This window comes from Falco biarmicus, chromosome 18 (assembly GCF_023638135.1).
Source record: "Falco biarmicus isolate bFalBia1 chromosome 18, bFalBia1.pri, whole genome shotgun sequence".
NCBI classification, from domain to species: domain Eukaryota; kingdom Metazoa; phylum Chordata; class Aves; order Falconiformes; family Falconidae; genus Falco; species Falco biarmicus.
This window is the reverse complement of record NC_079305.1, coordinates 1,466,869-1,491,980: the sequence shown is the minus strand read 5'-3', so window position 1 is coordinate 1,491,980 and position 25,112 is coordinate 1,466,869. Positions and strand designations below refer to the sequence as shown.

Here is a 25,112-nt window from a genome sequence, read left to right as displayed (position 1 = left end):
ACTGTAATTAGCCGTAGGTAGTAACGATGAGGTGCGTTACCTTTTGTTTTATTCTTGCTGTATTATTTCACTTACCATTTTTATTGCTTCAAACTTAAGTAAAGGTAAGGTCACTTCTTTAACTCGGTGTCCTTTGGGCTGGCTGTTGGTGTCACGGACAGAACAAGAACAAAATGTTGGGTTTTAAATCTAAATGTAATGAATCAATCCCGTCCAAAATTCCCGGATGGGAAAACCTTCCCCGTAGTTCGCTGGCTTCCGAGCAGCCTAAGGCTGGAGGAGCGAGCGAACATTGGGAAAGTTGATTGAAAGAAGCCAGATCTGCTGGATGTGTTAAAATGCATCCCAAAATCCATGGAAAAAGGGAAGAAGTTAAGAGGATTCTGCTCTCTGTGAAATTCATGATATGATGGAGCAATTCCGGCAGAAACCTGGGGGGGTCTTTGCTCGCTGGGGTGGCGTGGCCGTGTGATTTTGGAGCACCTGGAATCGCACTGGATACAGCCTGTATGGACACGGATACAGCATATACACGTGGAGATGTGTTGATTTTTTTTGTGCAAGGTTTTTAAAACCCTGATCGGGGAGATACTAATTTGTTCAGTCTGGCAGCTGCGGGCTGGAGTGGGCAGCACCCCATGGGGGAGGTCTGGCCGGGGGGGAGATCACCCCAGCGTGCACCGTGACATCGCGTGTGGCATCTTAAGAGAGGAAGGGGTGAGACCTGCTGTGTTTATAGGTGATACAGACCGGGTGAACCATACTCATCGGGAGTAAAACCTTTAAAACTGCTCCGCCTGCGCGTAAGAACGTCATTAACGCTGCTTTTAATCAAGGAAAAGGGGGAACACCACAGCAGAAGCGATTAAGGTACAACAGGGAGATTAAGGAGAGTGGGGTCTGGAGCAAAACGCAGGGCGTGGTGATAGAAATGAACATCATAAATCCGAAAATAGTAGAATCTCACGGAGAGGGATGTTTGCTGCTTTGTTAAAGGACGGGGTGACACGAGACGGGATTCCTGCGTGTGAGATGTGGAGGTGATACAAGCTGCGATGACTGAACAAACCAAGAAAGTAAAGAGTCGTGGCCAGCAAAGGTTTGGGGAATCCTCAGCCTCGGTGGGATGCCCCCTCCAGCCCCCTGTGGGAGAGGGGGGCATCCCGGGGGGGCAGTTTGATGATGTGCATCCCCGGTGTGATGTTAAACCCTGTTAGGGTGCAGCGGGAAACGGAGCAAGAGGTGCAAGATTGATTAGAATTAGGGCTGTGTCCTCAAGCAGGAAAACTTGTGGGTTTTTTTAAATAATGGGGGGGGGCGGGGGGGTGTTTTGGTTTTTTTTTTTTTACTTTTATTTCCGCATCACAGAGCTGTGATGCAGGAGCCAAAGCCTGCAGGGGCTGAGCTGCACTTGAAGAAGCTTTTGGCTCTTTCTCCTAAATGGGAGCCGGGTAGAAACCAGCTGCCTTTGTTTGCTCCTGCGAGTAAGTGAGACCTGTGAGTAAGGTGCCACGGAAAGCCAGCTCAGGTTTTGTGGGAAAATCTGCCACCACAGCAAGGAGGTGGGCGCTGGAGGATGCTGAGCTGGCGCGAAGGTTGCCCTGCAGCGGCCACTCCGCTGGGATGGAAACCATTCCGTTGGGATAACGTGGACTGGGAGTAGCAACACCACCTTTAGCTGATAGCGTGGTGGCACGGCGAGGATGTGGCTGGATTACGGGATCCACCGGGTGGTTGAGCCCCAAAGCGACGCAAACACATCCAAACGCTGTCTCCCGGCACTGGCACCGGTGCGCTTGCCAAACAGTGCGTTAATTTTATTCGTTAACGGCAACATTTCGACAGGGTTGAGGTATTGCAGCGTTATTAGATGCAGTCGAGGGACATGGATTATTGTCATGAAAAAGGATTTTACCTACTCAAACCCAGCGGTGCCCGGCTGGAGGGTCAGGGCATCGAAATTATTAATGTTTCCAAACCCCGACAGAGCGAAGGACACCGGTGCTCTCGCTCGCTTACCCGTGCTCCCAGCACACCCATCCCCGTCCCCCTACCCGTAAGCACTTGTTTGGGAAGCAAATGAAGAACGCAGCCCCTATTCCCACTCATCCCACATCGAGGCACTCGAGCCACCCTTCAGAAAATCAACGAGGCGGAGAGATTCACAGTCCAGACGTCGATATTCCCTGCCCAAAGCGCACGCGGAGAGGGGAAGAGGGTTCATCACAGTGATGCGGATCCTGAGCGTGGCGGGCTCCATCCCACCAAGGGCACTGCTGGGGTCACTGCAGTGTTGCAAACCGCTGCTTCGATGTCACCGAGGGGTAGATCCAGGAGTTCCTTGAGGAAGAGCCAGCTGGCTTGGGAAATCTGCCTCTCGGCTGGTGCTCCGGTCTGGAGTCGACTGGTGGTCTCCTCTTGGGGGCCAAGCAAGGCGTTCCTCGCCCGTTACCTGTCGTAGTGGCTAAAGAGTAGGCGATGAGTATCTCCAGAGGTCGCAGCGAGCAGTTGGCCGTCAGCTGCGCGGGGCTCACAGCTCCGTTTTCAACTTGTCGTGCAAATCCTCCTGGTCGATCTTGTGGGTGTTCCCGTACCAGCGGTGATAAGCGAGCAGGGCGGCGTTTTTGGCGGCGATGGCGCTCATCTCCATGGCGCTGGCCGCCCCGCTCGATGCCATTCAAGTAGTAGAGGTTGTCGTGCAAGATGATGGGTGGACATTTTTCGGGGGGGCTGTAGCGGGGGTATGCCAACCATTTCTTCACTTTGATGGAGTCGTAGGAGGAGAAAAGCAAGTTGAGCTGCTCTTTGGTGAGGACCTCCTTGGAGAACACCTTCCAGACAGCCAGCTGGGTGGGAAGCTTTTCCTCGTTGCCCGCGTTGCCCACGGGAGACACCACTCCCAGGCTGTTGATGAAGAGCTTGGGGTTGTCCATGGTGAAGATGGCACCCAAATGAAAAGAGTCTGGGTCCTGGTAGCCAAAGAAGGAGGTGTTTAATCGTCCGTGCACGAACGTGGCGACGGTCTGGTGGTAAGGATTTGGGAACTCCGGGATAGGAGGGTCAAAGTTCTTGAAGGTGATGTTGGCCATTTGGCGGCCCAGCGGAGCGGCGATGACGACGATGTCGTACGTGTCCCCCGTGAGCCCCAACGTCGTGTTGTAAGTCACCTGGTAGAGCGTCACCGGGTCCCCTGGCGAGGAAAGCTCAGTCATCCCATGGAGCGGGACATCCCGCTCCCGTTTGTCCCGCTAATGAACACCGAGCTTTCAAAATACCATCCCCTTTTGGCTAATTACGCCTCGCTGCGAGCTCATCTGGCTTCATAACCTACCGCCAGCTCGGCGGAGGTTTTGAGCGTTGCGCAGAGCCCGGTTTTCATCTTAAAATGACCGAGGAAGCCCCCGGCTGGGCAGCTTCGGTCCGCCAAGGGCTGCAACCGAGCGGTGATGGGAGACCACGGTCACTCCCTGCCCCACCGCGGGGACACCGAACCCCACTCACCCCTGGGTCCGAGTCTGGTTTTTGGCTCTATAGACAAAACCGTGCCGGGAATAACTTCGGCTTTGGAGGCGGAGATGAGCCCAGAGCAGACGAGGTTGTTCCCCCCCTTTTACCGACCAAAGGCCTGATTCTGCCCCCGCCAGAGAAACGGCACCTACGAGGAAACGATGCTCGTCAGAGGGGTTTTTAGGGGAGCGCAGGAAACAAAAAGTGGGAAATGAGGGGGAAAACCCACCCCCCTGGGGGCACAGAGCTCGCTGAAGCCAGGGGTAAGCAGGTGGCATCAGCCAACAATTTGTGGGAGCAAGGCGGTTGTCCCAGGGTGGGAGCTGCCGCTGCACCGGGGATGAGCACGAGGACCCCGGGGACAAGTGTGAGGTCCTGGGATGAGTGTGAGGTCCCCAGGGACGAGGGGGGAGGTCCCTGGGATGAGTATGAGGTCCTGGGATGGCCACAAAGTCCCCAGGGATGAGCACAAGGTCCTAGGATGGCCACAAGGTCTCAGGATAAGCACGAGGTTCTGGGACAAGCATGAGGTCCCCGGGATGAGCACACGGACCCCAGACAAGCATGAGGTCCTCAGGGATGAGCATGAGATCCCTGGACGAGCATGACGTCCCTGGGGATGAGCACAAGGTCGCGGGGACAAAGTCCCTGGGACGAGCACGAGGTTCTGGGATGAGCCTGAGGTTCTGGGATGGCCGCAAGGTCCCCAGGGATGAGCACGAGATCCCAGGATGGCCACGAGGTCCCTGGGACGAGCACAAGGACCCCAGACAAGCACGAGGTCCCTGGACGAGCACAAGGTCCTGTGACAAGCACAAGATCCCTGGGGACGAGCACAAGGTCCCTGGGGACGAGCACGAGGTCCCCGGGATGAGCGCGATGTCGGGACGGCCGCAACGGGGGGCGCACCTACGAGGCTCACCTACAAAAGCGTTGATGTTGACACCTTGCCCGTAGTTGACTCTCATCACCGGACCCACCACCTCGTTGATGAACCGCTGGGAGAAGCCGGCGTTCCGCAGGGCTTCCTCCGTGGTCTGGTTCAGCAGGCGGGTGAAGGCGCTGCCGCCCAGGGCGCGCAGCAGGTGCTCGGTGCTGCTGAAGGCGAACTCGTGCATCTGGTAGCGGTAGATCCTTAACCGGAGATAAGGAACAGGCGTTTGGCCACCGGTCGGTATCTCCTTCATCCCGGGAAGCTGTGGCCGGTCTCGCCGCACGGGTCCCGGGAGCCGCCTCCTGCCAGGCAAGCGGCACCTGCCTGGGTAGACCTGGTCCCCTTCTTCATGTACCCGGTTTTCCAAAGAAAGCACTTTTGGGCGCAGTTGGGATTTAATTTTCCATAGCACAGACCGATGGCGCATCCCACACCTGATCCCTGCTCCCAGCGCAGCCTCCTGGGCTCGCTGCTCGAGGCGATGGCACGTACCTGCATCTCTCTCCGCACCCGCGTGTCTCTCTTTCCACACCCGCGTCTCTCCCTTTCCGCACCCGCGTCTCTCTCTCTCCGCACCCGCGTCTCTCCCTTTCCGCACCCGCGTCTCTCCCTCTCCGTACCCGCGTCTCTCCCTTTCCGCACCCGCGTCTCTCTCTCTCCGCACCCGCGTCTCTCCCTTTCCGCACCCGCGTCTCTCCCTCTCCGCACCCGCGTCTCTCCCTTTCCCCGCACCCGCGTCTCTCCCTTTCCCCGCACCCGCGTCTCTCCCTTTCCCCGCACCCGCGTCTCTCCCTTTCCCCGCACCCGCGTCTCTCCCTTTCCCCGCACCCCGCGTCTCCCTTTTCCCGCACCCGCGTCTCTCCCTTTCCGCACCCGCGTCTCTCCCTTTCCGCACCCGCGTCTCTCTCTCTCCGCACCCGCGTCTCTCCCTTTCCGCACCCGCGTCTCTCCCTTTCCCCCGCACCCGCGTCTCTCCCTTTCCCCGCACCCGCGTCTCTCCCTTTCCCCGCACCCGCGTCTCTCTCTTTCCGCACCCGCGTCCCTCCCTTTCCGCACCCGCGTCTCTCTCTCTCCGCACCCGCGTCTCTCCCTTCCCGCACCCGCGTCTCTCCCTTTCCCCGCACCCGCGTCTCTCCCTTTCCCCGCACCCGCGTCTCTCCCTTTCCCCGCACCCGCGTCTCTCCCTCTTCGCACCCGCGTCTCTCTCTCCGCACCCGCGTCTCTCCCTTTCCGCACCCGCGTCTCTCCCTTTCCGCACCCGCGTCTCTCCCTCTCCGCACCCGCGTCTCTCCCTCTTCGCACCCGCGTCTCTCCCTCTCCGCACCCGCGTCTCTCCCTCTTCGCACCCGCATCTCTCCCTCTTCGCACCCGCGTCTCTCCCTCTCCGCACCCGCGTCTCTCCCTCTTCGCACCCGCGTCTCTCCCTCTCCGCACCCGCGTCTCTCCCTTTCCGCACCCGCGTCTCTCCCTTTCCGCACCCGCGTCTCTCCCTCTCCGCACCCGCGTCTCTCCCTCTTCGCACCCGCATCTCTCCCTCTCCGCACCCGCGTCTCTCCCTTTCCGCACCCGCGTCTCTCTCTCTCCACACCCGCGTCTCTTTCCCATATAAAACCACCGAGCAGCAGAGCGAGGGCAGCCACCACCAAGGGCGACGGGATGCCTTCCCCCATTATTTTTCTCCTACCAGCCCCGCAGGGGGTTTCCCACCTTTCCCCCCCCTCCCGCCGCCCCATCCCGGCGAGGGTCCTGCCGTACCGCATGAAGCTGTCGAGGATGCCCTCCACCCAGAGGTGGGCGCGCAGGGGGCCGAGCCCGTAGCGCCAGAGCAGCCGCAGCAGGGTCAGGGGGGTACCAGCTGCTCTCCTCGAACACCATCCCCTCCCCGTCGTAAATGCCCATCAGCCCCCCCCGCGCCGGGGCGGCCGAGAGCCCTGCAGGGAAAAACGGGGGGAAAAGGGAATTTCATCAAAGGGAGAGCTTGACGCCTGCGATTTTCACCCCGCCGAGGTTTTGACACCCCCCCATGGAGCTTTTGCCCCCTCCCCTGTCGTGGTTTTGACCCCCCCCTCCGTTGAGCTTTTGCCCCCCCCACCCCGTCGAGGTTTTCACCCCCTCCTCCGTCGAGGTTTTCAGCCCCCCATCGAGGTTTCCCCCCCACATCCAGGTTTTGACCCACCCGTCCAGGTTTTGCCCACCACCCCCCCGATGTTTTGCCCCCCCCCCCCCCCGTCGGGGTTTTGACCCCCCCAAGCTAGCCCCCCTCAGGTAAGGGGGAGCCCTTGGGAATTGCACCCCAAGGGGTGGGAGGGGGTTAATTAGCCCTGGCTAATTGCAGGGACCTTTGGACCCTTCTGATGGGGTTCCTGCATCACCCGGGGGTGGGGGTGTTTGCTTGGGCTGGGGGGATTTGGGGGGGGGGGATGCTGGGGAAGGATAAAGGGGTGGATGTGGGGGCTCATATTGGGGGAGGATTTGGGGGGGATATTGGGGAGGATTTGGGGGGAGACACTGGGGAAGGATTTAGGGGAAAACATTGGGGAAGGATTGGGGGGGATATTGGGGGGAGCCATTGGGAAAGATTGGGGGGATACTGGGAGATGATTTGGGGGGAGACATTGAGGGGGATTTGGGGGAGACACTGGGGGATGATTTTGGTGGAGACATTGGGAAGGATTAGGGGACAGCGGGGGATGATTTGGGGGAGTTATAGGGGGAGACATTGGGGAAGGATTTTGGGGGGGATATTGGGGAGGATTGGGGGGTATTGGGGGGAGACATTGGGGAAGGATTTGGGGGGATGTTGGGGGACGATTTTGGGGAGACATTGGGGAGGATTGGGGGATAATGGGGGGAGACTGGGGAAGGATTTGGGGGGATGTTGGGGGGAGACTGGGGAAGGATTTGGGGGGATATTGGGGGACGATTTTGGGGAGACATTGGGGAGGATTGGGGGATAGTGGGGACGATTTGGGGGAGTTATAGGGGAGACATTGGGGAAGGGTTTGGGGGGGATATTGGGGAGGATTGGGGGGAGACATTGAGGAAGGATTTGGGGGGATATTGGGGGACGATTTTGGGGAGACATCGGGGAGGATTGGGGGATATTGGGGGACAACACTGGGATGGATTGGGGGATATTGGGACATGATTTGGGGGGAGATATTGGGGAGGATTTGGGGGATATCGGGGGAGGATTTGGGGGGAGACACTGGGGCAGGATTTGGGGGGAGACACTGGGGAAGGACACGGGGGGGATTTGGGGGGAGCCCCCGGGGCAGGATGAGGGGGGTGACACCGGGGAGGGAGGGGAGGGGGGCTCACTCTCTGCGGGACGCCCCCCCCCCGGGGGGGTGTGGTGGTGTATGGGGGGGTGGGGGTGGGGGGGTGTCCCCGCTCACCCAGGTCGCTGACGAAGCGCTTCATGTGCAGGTTGAGGGGGTGCAGGACGGCGCCCCCCGCCTCGTACCCGGCGCCCTCCAGCCGCACCGTGGCCACGCGCCCGCCCGGCGCCGCGCGCTCCAGCACCGCCAGCCGCGCGCCGCGCCCGAAGCGCTGCCGGAGGAAGTGGGCAGCGGCCGCGCCCCCCACCCCGGCGCCCACCACGGCTGGGGAACCGGCATCAGCACCGGGACCCCGCCCCGGGACCCCCGCCCCAGCAGGGGAACCGGCATCAGCACCGGGACCCCGCCCCGGGACCCCCACCCCGGCTGGGGAACCGGCATCAGCACCGGGACCCTGCCCCGGGACCCCCGCCCCAGCAGGGGAACCGGCATCAGCACCGGGACCCCGCCCCGGGACCCCCACCCCGGCTGGGGAACCGGCATCAGCACCGGGACCCTGCCCCGGGACCCCCGCCCCAGCAGGGGAACCGGCATCAGCACCGGGACCCCGCCCCGGGACCCCCGCCCCAGCAGGGGAACCGGCATCAGCACCGGGACCCCGCCCCGGGACCCCCGCCCCAGCAGGGGAACCGGCATCAGCACCGGGACCCCGCCCCGGGACCCCCACCCCGGCTGGGGAACCGGCATCAGCACCGGGACCCTGCCCCGGGACCCCCACCCCGGCGCCCATCCCGGCTGAGGAACTGACATCAGCACCGGGACCCCGCCCCGGGACCCCCGCCCCAGCAGGGGAACCGGCATCAGCACCGGGACCCTGCCCCGGGACCCCCGGCCACGCCCCGCGACCCTCGCCCCTCCCCGGGACCCTGCCCCGGGACCCCCACTACGCCCGGGACCCCCACCCCGGCGCCCACCACGGCTGGGGAACCGGCATCAGCACCGGGACCCTGCCCCGGGACCCCCGGCCACGCCCCGCGACCCTCGCCCCGCCCCGGGACCCTGTCCCGGGACCCCCACCCTGCCCCGGGACACTGCCTCGGGACCCCCGCCCGGGAGCCCACCACGGCTGGGGCACGGGCACCGGCATCTGCGCCGGGATCCTTCCCCGGGACCCCCACCCCGGAGCCCCCCGTCCCATACTGACACCCCCCTTACGACCCCTCCCCACACACCCCCCCCCGCCGCCCTGGATCCCCCCTCCCACACTGACACACACCCCACCCCGCCCCGCAGTCACACGCGACCCCCGCCCACACGGACCCGCCCGGGAGCCCCCCGCCCCACACGGACAGCCCCCCGGCGACCCCCGCCCCTCCCCACACGGCTCCCCTGGCTCCCCCCCCCCCCCCCCCCCCCCCCCGCCCTGGATCCCCCCGCCCCACACGGACAGGCCCCCGGCTCCGCACGCCCCTCCCCGCACGGACCCCCGGAGCCCCCCCCCCCAAACCGCCCCCGCCCTCCCTCCCCCCCCGGCTCCCCCCCGCCCCCCCCCCCGCCCTACCGATGTTCCTGGGGGGGTCGCGCTGCGGCGGACGGCCGGGGGCGGGCGGGCAGAGGGCGGCCAGGAGCAGGAGCAGGCGCAGGGCCGGCATGGCGCTGGCTGCACCGCCGGGACCGCCCCGTCAGCTGCTGCCCGCCACGGGGCCGGGCCGGGAGCGCCGGGTCATGGGGCCGGGCGGCGGTAGAGCTGTCAGCCGCGCCGCTGGTGTAGTGGTATCATGCAAGATTCCCATTCTTGCGACCCGGGTTCGATTCCCGGGCGGCGCATACCTTTTTCTCACTTTGCTTTTTAATTATATTTCTTTCTTTCTTTCTTTCTTTATTTACTTATTTATTTATTTATTTCCCCGCCCGCAAGGGTGAGGAAACGCCAGGGGCCCGCACCCCGGTGCCGCGGCGGAGCCGGAGCCCGAGCCGGTGCCCAGCGCGGGGCGCATGCGCGGGAGCGGCGGCGGGCGGGAAGTCGCCCCGTGGGCGCGCATGCGCGGTGCCGCCCCCCTCGGCCGGCCGGGCCCCTTCGCCCGCCACCCGCCATCTTGCGAGGACCGGCGGGGGTATTGTCCGCCGCTCGGGCTCGGCGGGGCCGGCGGCGCTCGGGCTGCCCAGCCGCTGACGGGGCCGCGGGGCCGGCTCGGCGCGAAGAGCCGGGGCGGGCGGGGGCGGCGGCGGCGCCATGGAGGATGAAATGCCCAAGACCCTGTGAGTGGGGAGGGGGCGAGACCGCCTATTGTTCCCGGCTCCGCGGGGAGGGGCGGCCCGGGCTCCCCTCACGGACGGGCCCGCGGGCCCGGCCGGCGCGATCGGGCCCCGCCAACCGCAGCGGCGGCTGCCCCGGCCCCTCAGCCGCCCGCCGGGCCGCGCTGGCGGCTGCCCGCTCCCCTCAGGGCGGCCCCGGAGAGCCGGAGGGGGCGACCCCGGCCCCCGCCCCCGCCTGAGCCCGGCGGGGGCCACCGGCCCAACCCTCCACGGTGGGGGCGTCCCCCGGGCCTCTTCAGCTCGGCCCTGGAGGGCCGGGCCCGGGGCGCTGTGCCCCCCCAGCTCGGTTCTGGAGTGTCAGGGCGATGTGTCCCCTCCAGCTCGGTTCTGGTGGGAAGGGGCCGGGGCTGGGGTGATGTGCCCCCCAGCTCGGCCCTGGAGGGCGGGGGCCGGGGCCATGTGCCCCCCAGCTCGGCCCTGCGGAGTGTCAGGGCCATGTGCCCCCCAGCTCAGCCCTGGAGGGCAGGGGCCGGGGCCATGTGCCCCCCAGCTCGGTTCTGGTGGGAAGGGGCCGGGGTGATGTGCCCCCCAGCTCGGCCCTGTGGAGTGTCGGGGCGATGTGTCCCCTCCAGCTCACCCCTGGGTGCCCCCCAGCTCAGCCCTGTGGAGCGTTGGGGCGATGTGCCCCCCAGCTTGGTTCTGGAGGGCAGGGGCCAGGGCAATGTTGCCCCCCCGACCCCCTGCCCATTTTCGCAAGCATCCGGCTGGATTGTCCCATCTGGGGGTTGTGTTGGCTCCGTCAGCTCGGGGGGGGGGGGAGGAGGGCGGGCTGGTGCCCTGCTGCCTTGTAGCAGCTCGATAGAAATAAAGGGGGGGGGGCGTTGCCCGTGAAATCGCCACTTGTCCAAGTGTTCAAAGCACACCGCGAGCCTCTTTATTTCCCAAAGAACTAATCGTAGCTGCAGGGCAGCTCCTCGCCTCGTTAAAAATCGTAAGTGGGGTTCCTTTAATTACCAGCAACTTTCCCGGTGGCTGTCAAGAGGGATTTGGACTTTGGGTCGGCTCTTGCTCCTGCAGCTGGCCGTGCTTGAAAGGCGCGGGGGAGCCTGTGCGTTCCTGTCCTGTTCTCCAGCAGGCGTTATCTGGAGTGATTTCCCTCCTCTGGATCGGGGAAATCACAGACTCCACTCTTTCTCTTCCACCCCAGCGTAAGCTGCGAGCTCTGTTTCAGTGCAGGCATTGAGGGGAGGAGAGACGGAAGGGAGAGGGAATCTTTCCAAGGTGAAGGGAAAATTTTGCCCTTGGACAGTGGCTGCACTTACCCCAAGGTTTGATAAATGACTTGGCTGAGCAACTGCAGGAAAACAAAACTCCTACGTGACTTTTGCCAGCTCCTCTGGTCCAGGCTTTCCCGAGTGGTAAACACTCTGTCCGCCTCCTTGAGTGTGTACGTACAATCCCGTTGTCTTTCTGGCACGTGCGTTTTTGGAACTATTCTCGGCATCTGCAAACATGGTCAGACCTGTTGGCATATTGGCCTGTTTATTTAGAAAAATGTTTTCCCCCACCCACTCCCAACAAAGTTTTGGCTTGGGGTCTGGTGGTCTCGGCCGTACGGGGCGTCCCCTCGAGGGAATGAATTACCTGTCCCTGAGCACGTGCGGCTGGTCGCGCCGGGTTTCTGTGCTGCAGAACCGAGAGCGTTGAGCGACGCACCAAGTGTCTTTGAAGAGCTCCGAGTGACTTTCTCAAGTCATCTGGAGGATGGTGCCACGAGCAGAATTTCACAGATTGGGTTTACAATGAGCATCTTGCGCAGCTGAAAGTAATCTCTTTCCAGCTGGGGCCTGAAGTCTGTGTTAAATATTTGCTCGCCCGAGGATTTCTGTAGGTAGTGCTACAGAAACCCCATCTGGGTGCAGATTACGGGGCTGCCTCCTCGGTGGCTGCGTCGTGAGGGGCCACCGAGGTGGTCTGCGACCCGCGTGCCTTTTCCGTTAGTTCCTTTTAGCATGTTTTAAGTCGTCTTTCTGGAATGGATTCCAGACGTGGGAAGTAACTTCTTGGTTTTGCCATTTCCATGTAACCTGTTTCTTTGAAGGGAGCTGTTAGAGCCTTGGCGTTCCGAAGCGTGTTAGGAGCTGTATTACTTATGTAAATGATTTCCTGGATAGGCAGCTCATTTTCACGTGGCCCATTACCTTCCTTGAAAGCCACTCTTCAGCGGCAGAGATTATAAATTTGCAGAGCGGTTACAAGGCAGACAGTGTGTTTGAATTCACAAAGACCTCTTGTTTTGTATTTTTCATGTTTTTCACGTAGATGCTTGTGGAGTACACGTACTTCTAATTTACCTTGTACAGCTAAAAAGATGCCCAAGAGCCAACACCCGATAGTTCGGCATCGTTTTTCCAGAAGCCGTACACTGATGTCTGCAGTGAATAAATGGAGCTGTCTGCATCGTTTGCCTCGTAGAGCGTAGTCCTTCGTCTGCAAAGAAACGTCGACTGACTCATTAATGAGACTCCAATTAGCAGGAAAGAGAGGGATGGGAAGGGTGCAGGAAGCAAAACTGCCACTCAGGAGAGGTCTCCTCCTGTGTTAGGTGGCCCTGCTTGGCAGGGTCACTTCGGCACATGGTTATAGCTGGTCTGGGACAAGGTCTGGGGGTGCTGGACCCTGCCGGTGTGTCGGCCACAGACCGGGAGCTGCGGCGAAGCTCCCCGGAAAGATTCGGATGGTCAAACAGCTCGAATATAGCTGTTTCTCCCTCCTGTTTTTTAGTGTTTTGCAGAACGCTCTGGCTCTGCGTGGCGGTACTGCTTGCCTGGCTGTTAGGGGATGTCTTGACCATGTCTGACAGCACCGTGGGGCTGTCAGAGGTCACTTTACTTGTGAATCCTGCTTTTTCCGGCTAGATCCAGTGTAAAGGTAGGGAATGCCTCAGGAGATGCCTGTCTGATTATCGGGGTGAAAATCCAGCGTGCGTGCAAAGGTCAAGGTGCAGGCACCCTATCTAGGAAACTGTCAGTCGCAAATAAACTGTTAATAAACTTAGACCTAGGAGGTCACCTGCGAGCCTCATCGCTTTAGTGCCTTGGCTTACTCATTATCCAAACTGCAATAATATTTTTTTAACAAGAGAGATAAAAAAAGAAGCCTTGCTAGCTATGGCTCTGGCTTGAACCGGGGAGAATGCCTGGGTGTTATTGAGCACAAAGTTAATTGCCTTAATGAAGCGTGCTATCTCCTCCTCTGCTTAAGAAAACCTTGTCAGTTTTGTTGAGCGAGAGGATACCCGTGACCGTTTGATTCGTGTGTTTGTTTTAAAAAGGAGTACAATTCTGACTCCGACCTAAAATAGTTGCTCAAGTTATTAATACAGAGCTTGCGGGGTCATTGCTGACAGCAAAACAGAGGCTGTGTGTCTGGTTCCCCCGTTCTCTCCTGTGCTAAACCAAACGCTGGAGCGTATCCATCTCTCCGGGAGGGCTGTTCGCAGCCTTGTGTCAACAGAAGGAGGGTGAGAAATCCTCGTTTTGCTGCCTCGTTGTTTTCTTACAACATCTTTGCGACTCTTGCACCCAGGCAGGGAAGATTGTGGTTTTATTGACGTGGTTTCAGCGGCGTGACTTGGCCGAGGTCTCGTTGCGGAGGCCGCGGTTTGCCACATAACGTTCCTCTGTGGAAAGGTGCTGCCACACCTTTGGAGCTGAGGTTTCTCTGTGTGCTTTTTTTAAAAATCCCGTGACTTGGGCTGAACAAGAACAACAACACAACCCACCTGTGGACCAAGGATGATCCTTGTTGCTGAGCGTGCCGAAATCCCAAATCAGAGCAGGCCTTTGGGTTCTGTTGGTGCTTGAGGAGGCTGATCTTTCACGTGGAGGAGGAGCGGGCAGTGCCTGCACTTGAGCACGTTTGCCCTCGGTCGTTTCAGGCAGATCTAATGCTTTCGAACGATGAGTCCTTTTTTTAAAAAGGCATTGACTGAATGTTGTGTAACGTGCTGGCTAAACACCAGGCCGAGCCTCTCGGGCAGCGAGGGAAACGGTGCTCGGTGAACGGTGGCCACGTGCCGTTACTGGAACCGCTGTTTCTATAGGGGATGACCAGTTTGGCAGGTCGAGTTGTCTGTATTTGGCTTTTCCGTTCCGCTTTGAACCAGGGCGCGATTCCAGAAACGCGGACCGTGAGTGGGACTGAGGACAGGTGCCGTGACTTGACTGCCTGCTGTGACTTGCCAGGCTATAATCCTGCCACGTGCTTTGTTTTGTCGTCCTGACCTGGGGGGGGGTTTGAGTGTTTGGGGAACAACTTTGGGCTGTGTTTGCTCTGCTACCGCTGAGCAGAAGCATTGGGATGGCTTCTAACTGTGTGTATTTGATCCTATAGATACGTGGGGAACCTGTCAAGAGATGTGACCGAAGCTCTAATCCTCCAGCTGTTCAGCCAGATCGGACCCTGCAAAAACTGCAAAATGATAATGGATGTAAGAGCCTCCACCTAATGATTTTCACATTTCTTGTAGCTAACTGCTTTGGGCCATACTGGCGTGTTTAAGAATTCCCCTTGAAATACGGCGCGACCGCATGAAAGGGATGTAGTAAGGCTGGAGATGGCAGTCGTGTACTTTTGGCATCATTTCTAGCTTGTATCCGACATGAAATTTAAGGATGGGGGGGATGTCGCGAGAGGAAGAGAACAGCTTAGCATACATGGGTGTCGTAGATGAGGTCTGAAAAGTTCTTTGCCACACTTTCACCTTTCTAAAGCAGAACTGAAACCTCCTGGAGCGTCATTGACTGCATTGACCATGGTCCCCACGTAGAATAAAAAATCCTGTCCGTTCCGAGACGTTTAGATGTTACGAGTAAGGAGCCGAGCAGAAGAGCGAGAGTGTGGTTTGCAGGGGTTTGTGTCAGTCATCCTTTGCTTATTTCTTTTATCAGACAGCTGGAAACGATCCGTACTGTTTTGTGGAGTTCTATGAGCACCGGCACGCGGCTGCAGCGCTGGCTGCTATGAATGGCCGGAAGATAATGGGTAAGGTAAGCTGTCGTGTCTACAGGGTGAGTTGGAGTTGGAAAAACAGGCTCTCTCAGGTGGTGCGGGTGCAGCATCACTTGAGACCAAGTGGATGCGCCGCAAACGTTAGCCGCTTTGTTTGCACAGTGAAGAGGGAAAGCTCTTTAGGCTGTTGTGGGAAGAATGCGGAGGGAGGTGGGAATGTAGAACTGGGAGGGCTCAGAGACAGCGGGCAGAACAAGTATTTTAACCCTGCTGACCTTATCAGGGTAACGTTCCTCTCTCCCCACCCCTGCCCAAGAGCCCACCCGACCAAACCGAATCCCCAGACCAGGTCTGTTTGCCCATCTTTGCTCTTAACCCATGCAACGCCGTTTGGAAGGATGAACCCTCTCCTTAAACTGGAGCATTTGCCCCAGACTCACGCGTCTGATGCCCCCGTAGCGTCAGAACTCGGTGCCGGAGGGCCCGGAGCTTAGCTGGGATTTGCTCGATCTAACATGAGCGACTGACGTTTGCAGGAGGTCAAAGTGAACTGGGCGACGACCCCCAGCAGCCAGAAGAAAGATACCAGCAGTAAGTGTCGCTTACACTTTGAGTACGTGTTTGATTTCTACAGTTAGTTTTTAAACATAAACAGTAAGCATCGTACAATTATACGCAGTAATGTTTTGATCGTAATCCTAAGATATTATGTCATGTGTTTGTGTTAATAAACTTAAGAACAAATCTAATCTTTGTCATCAGGTAGTACCGTTGTCAACACACAGCGTTCACAAGGTAATTGTATCTTCTTAAACATAAAATGAAATCTCTCCAGGGTATTCACTAACCACCCGAAGCTATGTATGGGGTTTTTTTTGTTCATTGTGAATTTATTTTTCTACAGAAAGACTTCCCTTTTGCTTCCCTGTAGCATCACAAAATGATCTAGCATCCACCGTTTAGCTCTGGCGCTAACTGTTCCGAGCACAATTGTAAAAAAAAAAAAAAAAAAAAATCCCCTGCACCCCTTGCCCCCTGCTGTGGGGGCAGAATAGCCGGCTCCCTGTGAGCCTGCGGTCTGCGCTCCCACAGACAGGCTCCCTGGGAGCACCCAGACCGTTTCCAAAACGGGACTTCGTGGCGAGCCCACGGATTGCTGCTGCTCTCAGCAAGCTCTGAATTTCTGCACCCGAGCATCCCCCAGAGCTCCGTACGCGCTGCAGCACAGCGCTGGGGCGGTACGTCTGGCAGTGTCTGACTGTAGCGGCAAATTCCTTAGATCCAGGATGCTTTTGTTTCTCTTTGGTGCCGGTGTTTAGTGGCTCTGATGTCAACCGAAGGGCTGACTCTTCCCGTTCTCTTACTTTCAGTCTTAGTTCACTTGCACGTGGATTCACGCGCACTTGAGTTCACGTGGATTCACGCCGTGTGTTGGCTGGGCAACCAAAACGGTTGGGTTTTGCGAGCTCAAAGCCTTTTTAACGGCAAACTGTGGCAGTGCAAGGTATTTCTCTGCTTTCTTCTTCACGAGCTATGGGGTTAAGCCGGACGCTGTGGCTCGGTTCGAAACGTGCCCTGCTCTAGCGTGAGCGTCACCCTACATTTCTTGACATTTTTGAACAGCAGCGATCGCCTGCTGTGTCAAAGCTACCCAGAGAGTAGCCTACCAAGAGAGAGGGTTTCATGTAGTCTTGGCGCCTTAAGGAACTAGTTTAAGACTTCGTACAGTAAACGCTGGCAGGTCTTAAAAGCATTTTCTAAAATACCAAACGTCAATGCCGTGCACCGCTGTAGTATCCTTAAAATCACTGACTTTGTAGCGCTGCCAAGCAAAGGATCTGCTAAGAACAGCAGTAAAGCCTGTTTCGTAGTGAGCTCTAGTCTTCTCGTAGTTTTTAATAGTAGCTGGAAAGCTGTACTCTGTGAGATGGCCGTGCTCTGTGTGCGCGTGTTCAGGGGTCGTCTTCAAACATTAAAATCCTTTTTTTTTTTTTTTTTTTTCCCCCCCAAAAAGACCATTTCCATGTCTTTGTCGGAGACCTCAGTCCAGAAATTACAACTGAAGATATAAAAGCCGCTTTTGCACCATTTGGAAGAATATCGTAAGTAATTTCTCAGGGCGAATGACCTAAAAGTTATCTCTCCTAAACGGAGGAGCCTTATGTTTCAGTAAGTAAAAAACAGAGAGTTGTGGCGGTGCAGGAATTCATCTGTTGATACAGCGACTCGAGTCCGAACGGCCAGGCTTTGAGCAGGGATGCATAACCCAGTTCCTCTGCAGTACTTTGTTCTGCTTTCCTAGAAAAGTTGCAGCCCACTCGCTTTGGCTTTATCGTCCTTGCCTCATTTGGCAAAGCGACGCCGGCACAAATTGACTCCTAAACCCGGGGTTTGCATTTCCCTGGCCCACTCAGCGAGCGGATCGACGTCACGCTGCACAGGTTGTGACTGAGTCCGTTGGCACGTTCACGTTTTGCGAGGCTTTGGATTTTTTGTTAGCCGGGACGTGCCGGCCACTGGTAGCCAGTGTCTTTTTTTGTTTGTTTGGTTGTTTTCTTTTTTTTTTTTTTTCAGTTAAATTCCCATGTCCCGTGAAATGCACCTTTTCTTATAGCACAAGACTCGGTGGGGCACCCAGAGGCTGCAGCTAGAGTGGCCTCGAAGCGTTTGGTGCTGGGTCAGCGTCAGCCCTTGACCCGAAGGGCTTGCCCAAACCCGCGGGGTGTCTCGGGTCAAGGAGTTTTGCTCATCCCAGCGGTGCAGAGCGACGGTGTAACAAGCGACCGCGTTACAAACGGGGAGCAGTGCTCGCAGGGCTCCTCTGCCTCCTAGCTTGTGCTATTCAGGGTGTAGCAGAGTAAGGAGCGGTTCGTTCACTCCATCCTCCCAATGTAAACCATTAATTTTCCTTGTAGTGTTGTCTGTACTGGACATTGAAGTTTCTTGATGGTGATGTAAGAGAACATAGAGTGCTTTGGAGTGTTGTGTAGTGAAGCGTTTAATTGAAGTAAGTTTGTTTTTTGTTGTTTTTTTTTTCCCCTCTCAGAGTCCAGTGTATTACTCTCTCAATGCCAGCTTGATTTCCTTTTATGATAAGGTTTAAAAAAAGAAAAAAACCCACCAAATGTGATCTGAATGTGACTTGCTTCAGATGACTGTAATGCTTGACTGCATCTTTTATAACTGCCACCCAGGAAACGCAGAGGGTCGGGCTCCTAAGGAGAGGCCGTTTATCCCCTGGCCCGGTGCGGTCCGGGTGGAAGGGACGAGGGGCTCTAAAGCTGGAATGAGTGCGAGAGGGAGGCAGGAGTAGACGGCTGCGTTGGTGGCGCTGCGGTGGAGCTGTGAAAGGCAATTTCCCCTAACTCAACATTAGGTGACAGTTGAGTGGACAGCCCACCTTTAACAGATGACACCCCCCACCCCCCAAAAAAAATCAACCCTGAGCCTGAAGCAAAAAGTAATGCCTGAACGTCAACTGGGGAAGCACAAAATCACAGCGAGCACCGGTCTGCGGTCCGCATTTCTGGGGCTGTGCCCATTGTCCCCTCTTTCCTAGAAGAGCTTTCTGGGTGCTGAGCCGTTGCTGCGTGGTGGTGGCGGTGGTGACGGGGAGAGGGGAGCGATGCTCTGGCTTTTGGGGTAACTCAGTGCATGGCTAGAGAGCTGACCCGTGGAAAATTCCCGGTTTGCCCTGGCTCACGCTGACTGTTCAGAATGAAACTCCAGTTCTTTTCCTCCCACAAAAGCAGTTGATTAAGAATTGTCCCTGTAATGACTCTTTCAAACTCTTGTTCCAAAAGCAAGGGGTTAAATAAAGCCAAAGGGACCTAGAATTTTCTGCTCGTTTAAATTTAAACCTGGAAAAGTATTACTACTGTCTCTTAAGCGGTTGAATGAAGTTACTTGATTTTACCTGTTCTTCATCAGTGACTGGCTTCTGGAAATGTGGTGCAAATGGAATATTTCCTGATACTTTTTTTTTTTAATATTGTCTTTATTGGTGCTAAACTGAACTTTTTTTTTTTTTTTTTAAATGACACCGAGGTTGACCTACTGCATGATTAGCGCATAAGAAATTTTGGTAATTCTGTGCATCTGGATTTTTTTTAATCACTGTAAAAGCACACTTTTCATTGTGGTTTCCTTTTATGCTTGCTGTACGCATGTTTTCACCTGTTCTTAAGTCTTTATTTTCAAAGTTTTCGGTTGAGGGTAAGTAGAGATGAGTTCCCCTCTCCCTTCCCTCCCCATAGGCTCTTCAGAGCAAACCTATCTAAGCTTAACAAAGTGGCTCTTCTCAGGCAATTTGTAACACACCACCCAAATTCGGACCTAACCCAGCAAGGGGGCAAGAAAAAAGGGGGGAGGAGGAGGTGGGGGGATGTCTCACAAAGAGGAAAGAAAGAAACATTTCTGCCGTAGCTTTGGGAGAGGTGTTTTCCTCGGGCCTTCGGCAACAGCGCTGCGGGTACCAGAATGAGACTCACGATGCATTTGCCGTTACTGTGAGGCTTAAAAAAGAAACACCCGAGCGTAACGAACCTTCTCTTCATTGTGACTTTTCTCGCCAGTCTGGGAATGCTAAATGTTGTGCACATGTTAACGCTAGTTCCTCTGAACCCTGTTATTTTATACAGCCGTAAGTTACGTTGCATGACTTTCTGACTGGTTTTATGTTGTCATTGCTGTTCATTTAATGCCTGTACGTGTGGGGCGAAGGAGGGGAGGAGAGGGTGGCTCGCTCCTCGGCGAACTCGTTCACAAATTGCCTGAGAAGCGCTGTAGAGTGGTGTTCCACGAGTGGGGTTTAGCTCTTGTAGCTGGGTTCTCTTTTTTAACTCAATCTCAAATAATAGGGCTCTGGTTATTTTGCAGAGTGGCTCTGAAGAATGGACAGAATTGCCATGGCTAACTACAAGCTACAGTTCACAGTGGACAAACGTTGTAGTTTTCTTATTTACTTTTATAAATTCTATAATTTTTTTTGCCTTTTTTTTTTTTTTAATATCTTGTAGTTTCCAATCAGTGCTGTATGATTGCTGTTGTACAAATGCAGTATAAATGTGTAATATGTAGTTTAAGACATGAATGTTTCGGTGTTTTATTTTCTTCAATAATTTCTGAACATGTCAATCTCTCAAAATTTACAGCTGCCCACAGTCCAAAAAGGGGGTAACGAATTGACCTGAGAAAATTAAAGAATTCAGTTAACAGGCGACGTATGCCTTTTAATTCCTATCTTTTTTTTTTCATTTTTTCTATTTAATATTTTGAATGAGTAGGTAGAATGTGTTGGCAAATAGCGAGTTTAAAAATTGCATGGTTAAAGAGAGCCATTCAGCTAATGTTAGTCAGCTCGGTGCCTTAAGTGATTCTTTTGAATAGCTGCTTTGACCATGCTTTGTGTCTTTAACAGCCTGTAAAAGCATTTTGAAGCGGGAGCCAACTGTATAGTACATACGTTTGTTAGAGAAGCTATTGATTTGCATGTTTACACAATTAAGTTTTAATTTTGCTACTACCTGGCAGAGCGTTAGTAAAGTTCTGTGTAGAAGAGAAGCCTTTTGCTTTGACTGTGTTGCTGGTGCAATATAAACAGTTGACGTTAGTAAAGGTGAAACGTGAAAAAATAAGCTGTAAACGCGTGACTCGAGTTGTCGTTGTGGTCGGGTCGCCTTTCGAAGGCACTGAGGTGCCTCTCGATTCTGCTTTTTTAGAGACGCGCGTGTGGTTAAGGACATGGCGACGGGCAAATCTAAAGGATACGGCTTCGTTTCCTTCTTCAATAAATGGGTAAGCTGCAGCGCCGGCTCGAGCACCCCGTGCAAAGCAGACGATGACTTTTCAGCATCATCAGTCCCGATCTCTGCCCGGCTTTGCTTTCCCTGTCGAGGGGGAATCTTTTCTCTCGTATTTATCGAGACGCTCTGCCGTTGCTTTAGCGTTTCTATCTAACGCACGTGGCAAGTGACACCCGGACGAGCGATGTGCAGCCGTGGCAGAGCGATGGGAGCTCTGGCGTATAGCGGGAGGGTCTTGGGTGCGCCCAGTGAGCGTCCTTCGTCCTCCCTAAATCAGCTGCTTTTGAAGTAGGATTTTTTACGGCGCGCTGCAAGGGTCAGGCGGGGTGGGAGCGTGGCGGTGTCATTCATTTGGCTCTGCCTCGGAAGGATGCGATGCCGACGGTGGGGTTTTCTTCTCTCCCCCTCTCGCGGGCAGGACGCAGAGAACGCTATCCAGCAGATGGGCGGCCAGTGGCTTGGTGGAAGGCAAATCAGAACGAACTGGGCGACGAGAAAACCTCCGGCTCCAAAGAGTACATACGAATGTAGGTTCTGGGTTATCGGCAAAGCTTTGCAAACCTCCTGCCGTGCACGACAGGGCAAGCTGCGAGCCTCGGAGGTGGTGGGAGAAGGGAATGCGGGTGCGGAAAGGGGCTCAGACCCGAGCAAAGCAGCTTCCTTAGCTGTGGCACCACTGCAGGGGGAGGATTTTTTGCCTTCTGCACACTCTTAAGCCAGAAGCTCGCTTTCCCTCCGGACAGCCGGACAGAAAAAGTCGTTTTTAACTTTGCTTCCTCGCTTTTAGGGCTTTCTGTTGTGAGACCACGTCAAAGAAAGCATTTCCATCGGGGGGATTCTAAAATAGGTCGATCAGACCTACCTGATAGGTGTTTGCAGCTTGCGCTCGGCGTCTCGTGCCAGGCAGGATTAAATTGCCACATGACGTGTGTCCCATCCACTGAAAAGCTCTGTAAAAATATGTTGGGGGTTTTTTTGTTGGTTTTTTTTTTTCCAGCCAACGCCAAACAACTGTCTTACGACGATGTGGTCAATCAGTCCAGCCCCAGCAACTGCACCGTGTACTGCGGAGGGGTGACTTCGGGACTGACAGGTACCGTGGCTCCGCAGTGCCGTGGCGTCTCTCCGAATAACGCGTCTCTCTGAGTAACGCCGCGGTCGCCTCATTTTGCCGCTCTGTCTCTTCCCGCTGCAGAACAGCTCATGCGCCAGACCTTTTCTCCCTTCGGGCAGATAATGGAAGTTCGAGTCTTCCCAGATAAAGGCTACTCCTTTGTACGGTAGGCTGGCCTGCGGGTTGCCTGTCGGTGGAATTAAGAGGAACGCTGGTTTCCGCGGGTTTTTGGTACGGGTGGGCGCGTGCCGGAGCGGAGAGCGTGCTTTACAGCAGCTTTCTCTGGCAACAGCTCGCTCCGAGGAGGGAGTTAGGGCACAAGAAGGAAAAACCCCTTAACCCAGTCAAACCAGGCGCAGGGCCCTTCATCGCGAGAGATCTCCGTCTGCTCCTCTGGGGTGATTCACAGCGGAGTTCCCGAGGCAGATGGTCGGCTTGGAGAGTGTGGCCCAGAAGAAGCATCCTCATCGCTTTGTTGATGAGGCTCCAGATAATAAAAAACACGTCGTAAACATATCCGCTCTCCTTGCCACTGAATTTTCCGATTTGTTTAGGGAGACTGATGACAGAGGGGGAAAGCAACCGTAGCCTGGGGGTCCCTGCCACCCGCGGTGGGGCTGATGAGAGGGAGTCTCCACAGTGGGGCAGGTGTTCCGACAGAGCCCCGACTGGTGCTGAGCTGGCGGGGGCTCTCGGGGTTACTTCTGGCCCAGCGAGTTGTTCCTATCGGCCCCGCTTGTATTTCCACAGGTTTAATTCCCACGAGAGTGCCGCACACGCTATTGTGTCCGTCAACGGGACGACTATCGAGGGACACGTGGTGAAGTGCTACTGGGGCAAGGAGACACCGGACATGATCAGCCCGGTCCAGCAGGTTGGAGCTTCTCTGCTAATTAGTCTTCGCTAGAAACCCCTTAAGCGGCCGTGAAATCTGCGCACCTGCTGCTTAGAGGCTTGGCGCAGCGCGTGGCACGGCTTATTTCATCAGAGCGTATTTCTGTGAAGTAGAATTGAAGATTTTAAGTGCCTTGGACTCTTGTGCGATGTAAAATTCCAGAGAAGGGTCGCAAAATACCACTTGGTCCATGGCGCGTCCTTTCTGGCGCAGGGGGCTGGAGCCGCCGCTCCGTTTCCCTGGATTTCTGTGGGTATTTTTGAGATGACGGTGGCCCTGGGGGGACGGTAACGAGGCGCTCCAGTAATTAAACGCTCGCTAACTCCAAAGGGGTCCCCAACCAAATGCCTGCGTGGCCGTTTTGGCCCCGTTGTGGCCAATTTGCGACTCTGCGGCGGCGCGGGGAGGGCGCGATTCACGAGTTGACAGAAAAGTTGACAGAAATGGCCGCTTTTTTCGGGCGCCACGTGACAGCCGGTTCTTTGCCCTCGCAGAACCAGATCAGCTACCCGCCGGCCTACGGGCAGTGGGGGCAGTGGTACGGCAGCGCCCAGATCGGTCAGTACGTGCCCAACGGCTGGCAGGTCCCCGCCTACGGGATGTACGGGCAAGCGTGGAACCAGCAGGGCTTTAAGTGAGTATTTGGGCTTTTTGGGAACGGGTTTTCCCCCTGGGGGAGGTGATGCTCCAAAACTGCAGCGCTCTAAAAGCCACCGGGACGTTCTGGGGAACGTTCGGATCCAGGACGGCCCTGTGCCGACAGCACCCAGCTCAGGCGACCCCCCCCTTCTCCGTTAAACCCTCGTTAACCAACTCATTTGCCTAACGAACTGTTTCCGCCCTCTCCTCCGACAGCCAGACGCAGTCCTCGGCAGCATGGATGGGTGCCAGCTACGGCGTGCAGCCGCCGCAGGGGCAGAACGGCAGCGTGATAACCAACCAAACGGGATACCGCGTGGCGGGCTTCGAAACGCCGTGAGGAGAGGAGGACTCTTGAAACCTCGGGAGCGCCGCGGAGCCGTTATCGACCGCCACGATTGATCAGATCAGGCGTCAAGATACGATGTATTTATTTAAGAGAGAGAGAGAAACAAACGAAAAGCATTTTTTTAATCATGAAATTGTCATCCGCATTGTTTAACAAAGAAAGAAAAAAAGGAAAACAACAAAAAAAAAAAAAATCACACGAAACGAGATGCTGGATGTCTGCCAACTTTTGCCTTCTTTTTTCCTCCTTTATGTGTTTCTGAAGATCCACGTTTTTGAAACACAGCAAATGCAGGGACTACTGCCGCTGAAAATTGGGGCAGCAAATTGCACAACGTCGACCCCCCCCACCCCCACCCCTTGTTTTTGGTGTTTTTCTTTTCCTTCCCTGGGAAGTAGCGTGCCGTTCTCGTTTGCATTCCCAACCGATTCCAAATGTATTATCAAACCGTTGTATAAACCAACCAGAAGCCAAAAGCGGGTGAACCCTGAAGCCGCTGCGCCTTCAGCCTTCGCACCGTCTGTTTTAACAACAACAAAAAAACCCACCTAAGAACCTCTTGCATAAAACCTCCGTCTCCGCTTTTGTTACGCCGGGGTTTTGGGTTTGGTTTTGACGATAAATTATGAGTTTACATCCTTTTTTTTTTTTTTTTTTTTTGTATCTCAGCGTGTTTTTCAGGGTCGTCTTTGCCTTACGACGGGGGAAAAGGGGGACGAACGGCAGGACGGCGCCTGGCTCCCCTCGTCAGCGAGGATTCCCACCCTGGGACAGCAAAAAATCCTGTTACTAAAATGTGACAAAATTCCTACGAACCAGCCGGGTTGTTTTTGTTGTTGTTGTTGTTGTTGTTGTTTTTCGGGGTTGTGTTTGTTTTGTTTTTTTTTTTTTTACCGATTTCTACATTGACATGTACTGATTATGTAAAATATTTTAGCAAATTAATATTTTGCACAACCGTTAGCCACCTTTGTACGTTTCCTTATTTAAGGGTAGGACGGACATGAATTACGCCTCAAATCGTCACCTTTTTTAAAATTTATTTTTTTTTTTGCATGTGGATATCAAATATACACTCTGGTACTTTTGGAATACAAAGTTCAGCCTGTTCTTTTTTTTTTTAAATAATTGTGTTAAATTTCCCCTACCCCTTCTCTTTGTTTTTAAATAATTGGGTTAAATAATTGCGTTAAATTTCCCCTCCCCCCCCCCAAAAAAAAAAACAACCCACCTGCTGGTGCAGGGAGCGCCTTCCCTCCCCCGGGAAGGTAGCCGGAGCTTTGCAAACTGGGGTTTTGTAGCGTTCGAGGGCGAAAACAA

At 55.8% G+C, this 25,112-nt stretch overlaps 2 protein-coding genes and 1 non-coding gene across 9 annotated transcripts; 2 read left to right on the top strand and 1 right to left on the bottom strand.

Moving 5' to 3' along the window:
* Positions 1–1,796: 1,796 nt before the first annotated feature.
* Positions 1,797–9,557, bottom strand: PCYOX1 (prenylcysteine oxidase 1). Its single transcript, XM_056321722.1, is given in 9 exon segments — positions 1,797–2,665; positions 2,667–3,190; positions 3,502–3,610; positions 3,612–3,655; positions 4,430–4,641; positions 6,197–6,288; positions 6,290–6,372; positions 7,840–8,046; positions 9,284–9,557. Coding segments are annotated over 9 exon segments (1,497 nt in total). The 5' UTR covers positions 9,375–9,557; the 3' UTR covers positions 1,797–2,530.
* TRNAG-CCC (transfer RNA glycine (anticodon CCC)) lies at positions 9,479–9,549 on the top strand. Its single transcript has one exon. It is a non-coding gene; the product is annotated as a tRNA-Gly (tRNA).
* A 224-nt stretch (positions 9,558–9,781) lies between the features above and the next one.
* Positions 9,782–24,755, top strand: TIA1 (TIA1 cytotoxic granule associated RNA binding protein). Of its 7 annotated transcripts, XM_056363032.1 has the most exons (13): positions 9,784–9,981; positions 14,374–14,470; positions 14,931–15,029; positions 15,528–15,582; positions 15,754–15,786; positions 17,006–17,093; positions 20,712–20,787; positions 21,214–21,322; positions 21,793–21,888; positions 21,991–22,075; positions 22,660–22,783; positions 23,299–23,438; positions 23,660–24,755. In XM_056363032.1, the coding sequence occupies exons 1-13, from the start codon at positions 9,956–9,958 to the stop codon at positions 23,781–23,783; spliced, it is 1,152 nt and encodes a 383-aa protein (XP_056219007.1). In that variant the 5' UTR covers positions 9,784–9,955; the 3' UTR covers positions 23,784–24,755. The 7 variants fall into 7 exon arrangements, with proteins under 7 accessions (XP_056219014.1, XP_056219007.1, XP_056219008.1 ...); XM_056363033.1 differs by lacking the exon at positions 15,754–15,786; XM_056363038.1 differs by lacking the exons at positions 9,784–9,981; positions 15,754–15,786 and adding an exon at positions 17,907–17,998 and having other exon boundaries at positions 14,448–14,470; positions 14,931–15,024.
* Positions 24,756–25,112: the final 357 nt, after the last annotated feature.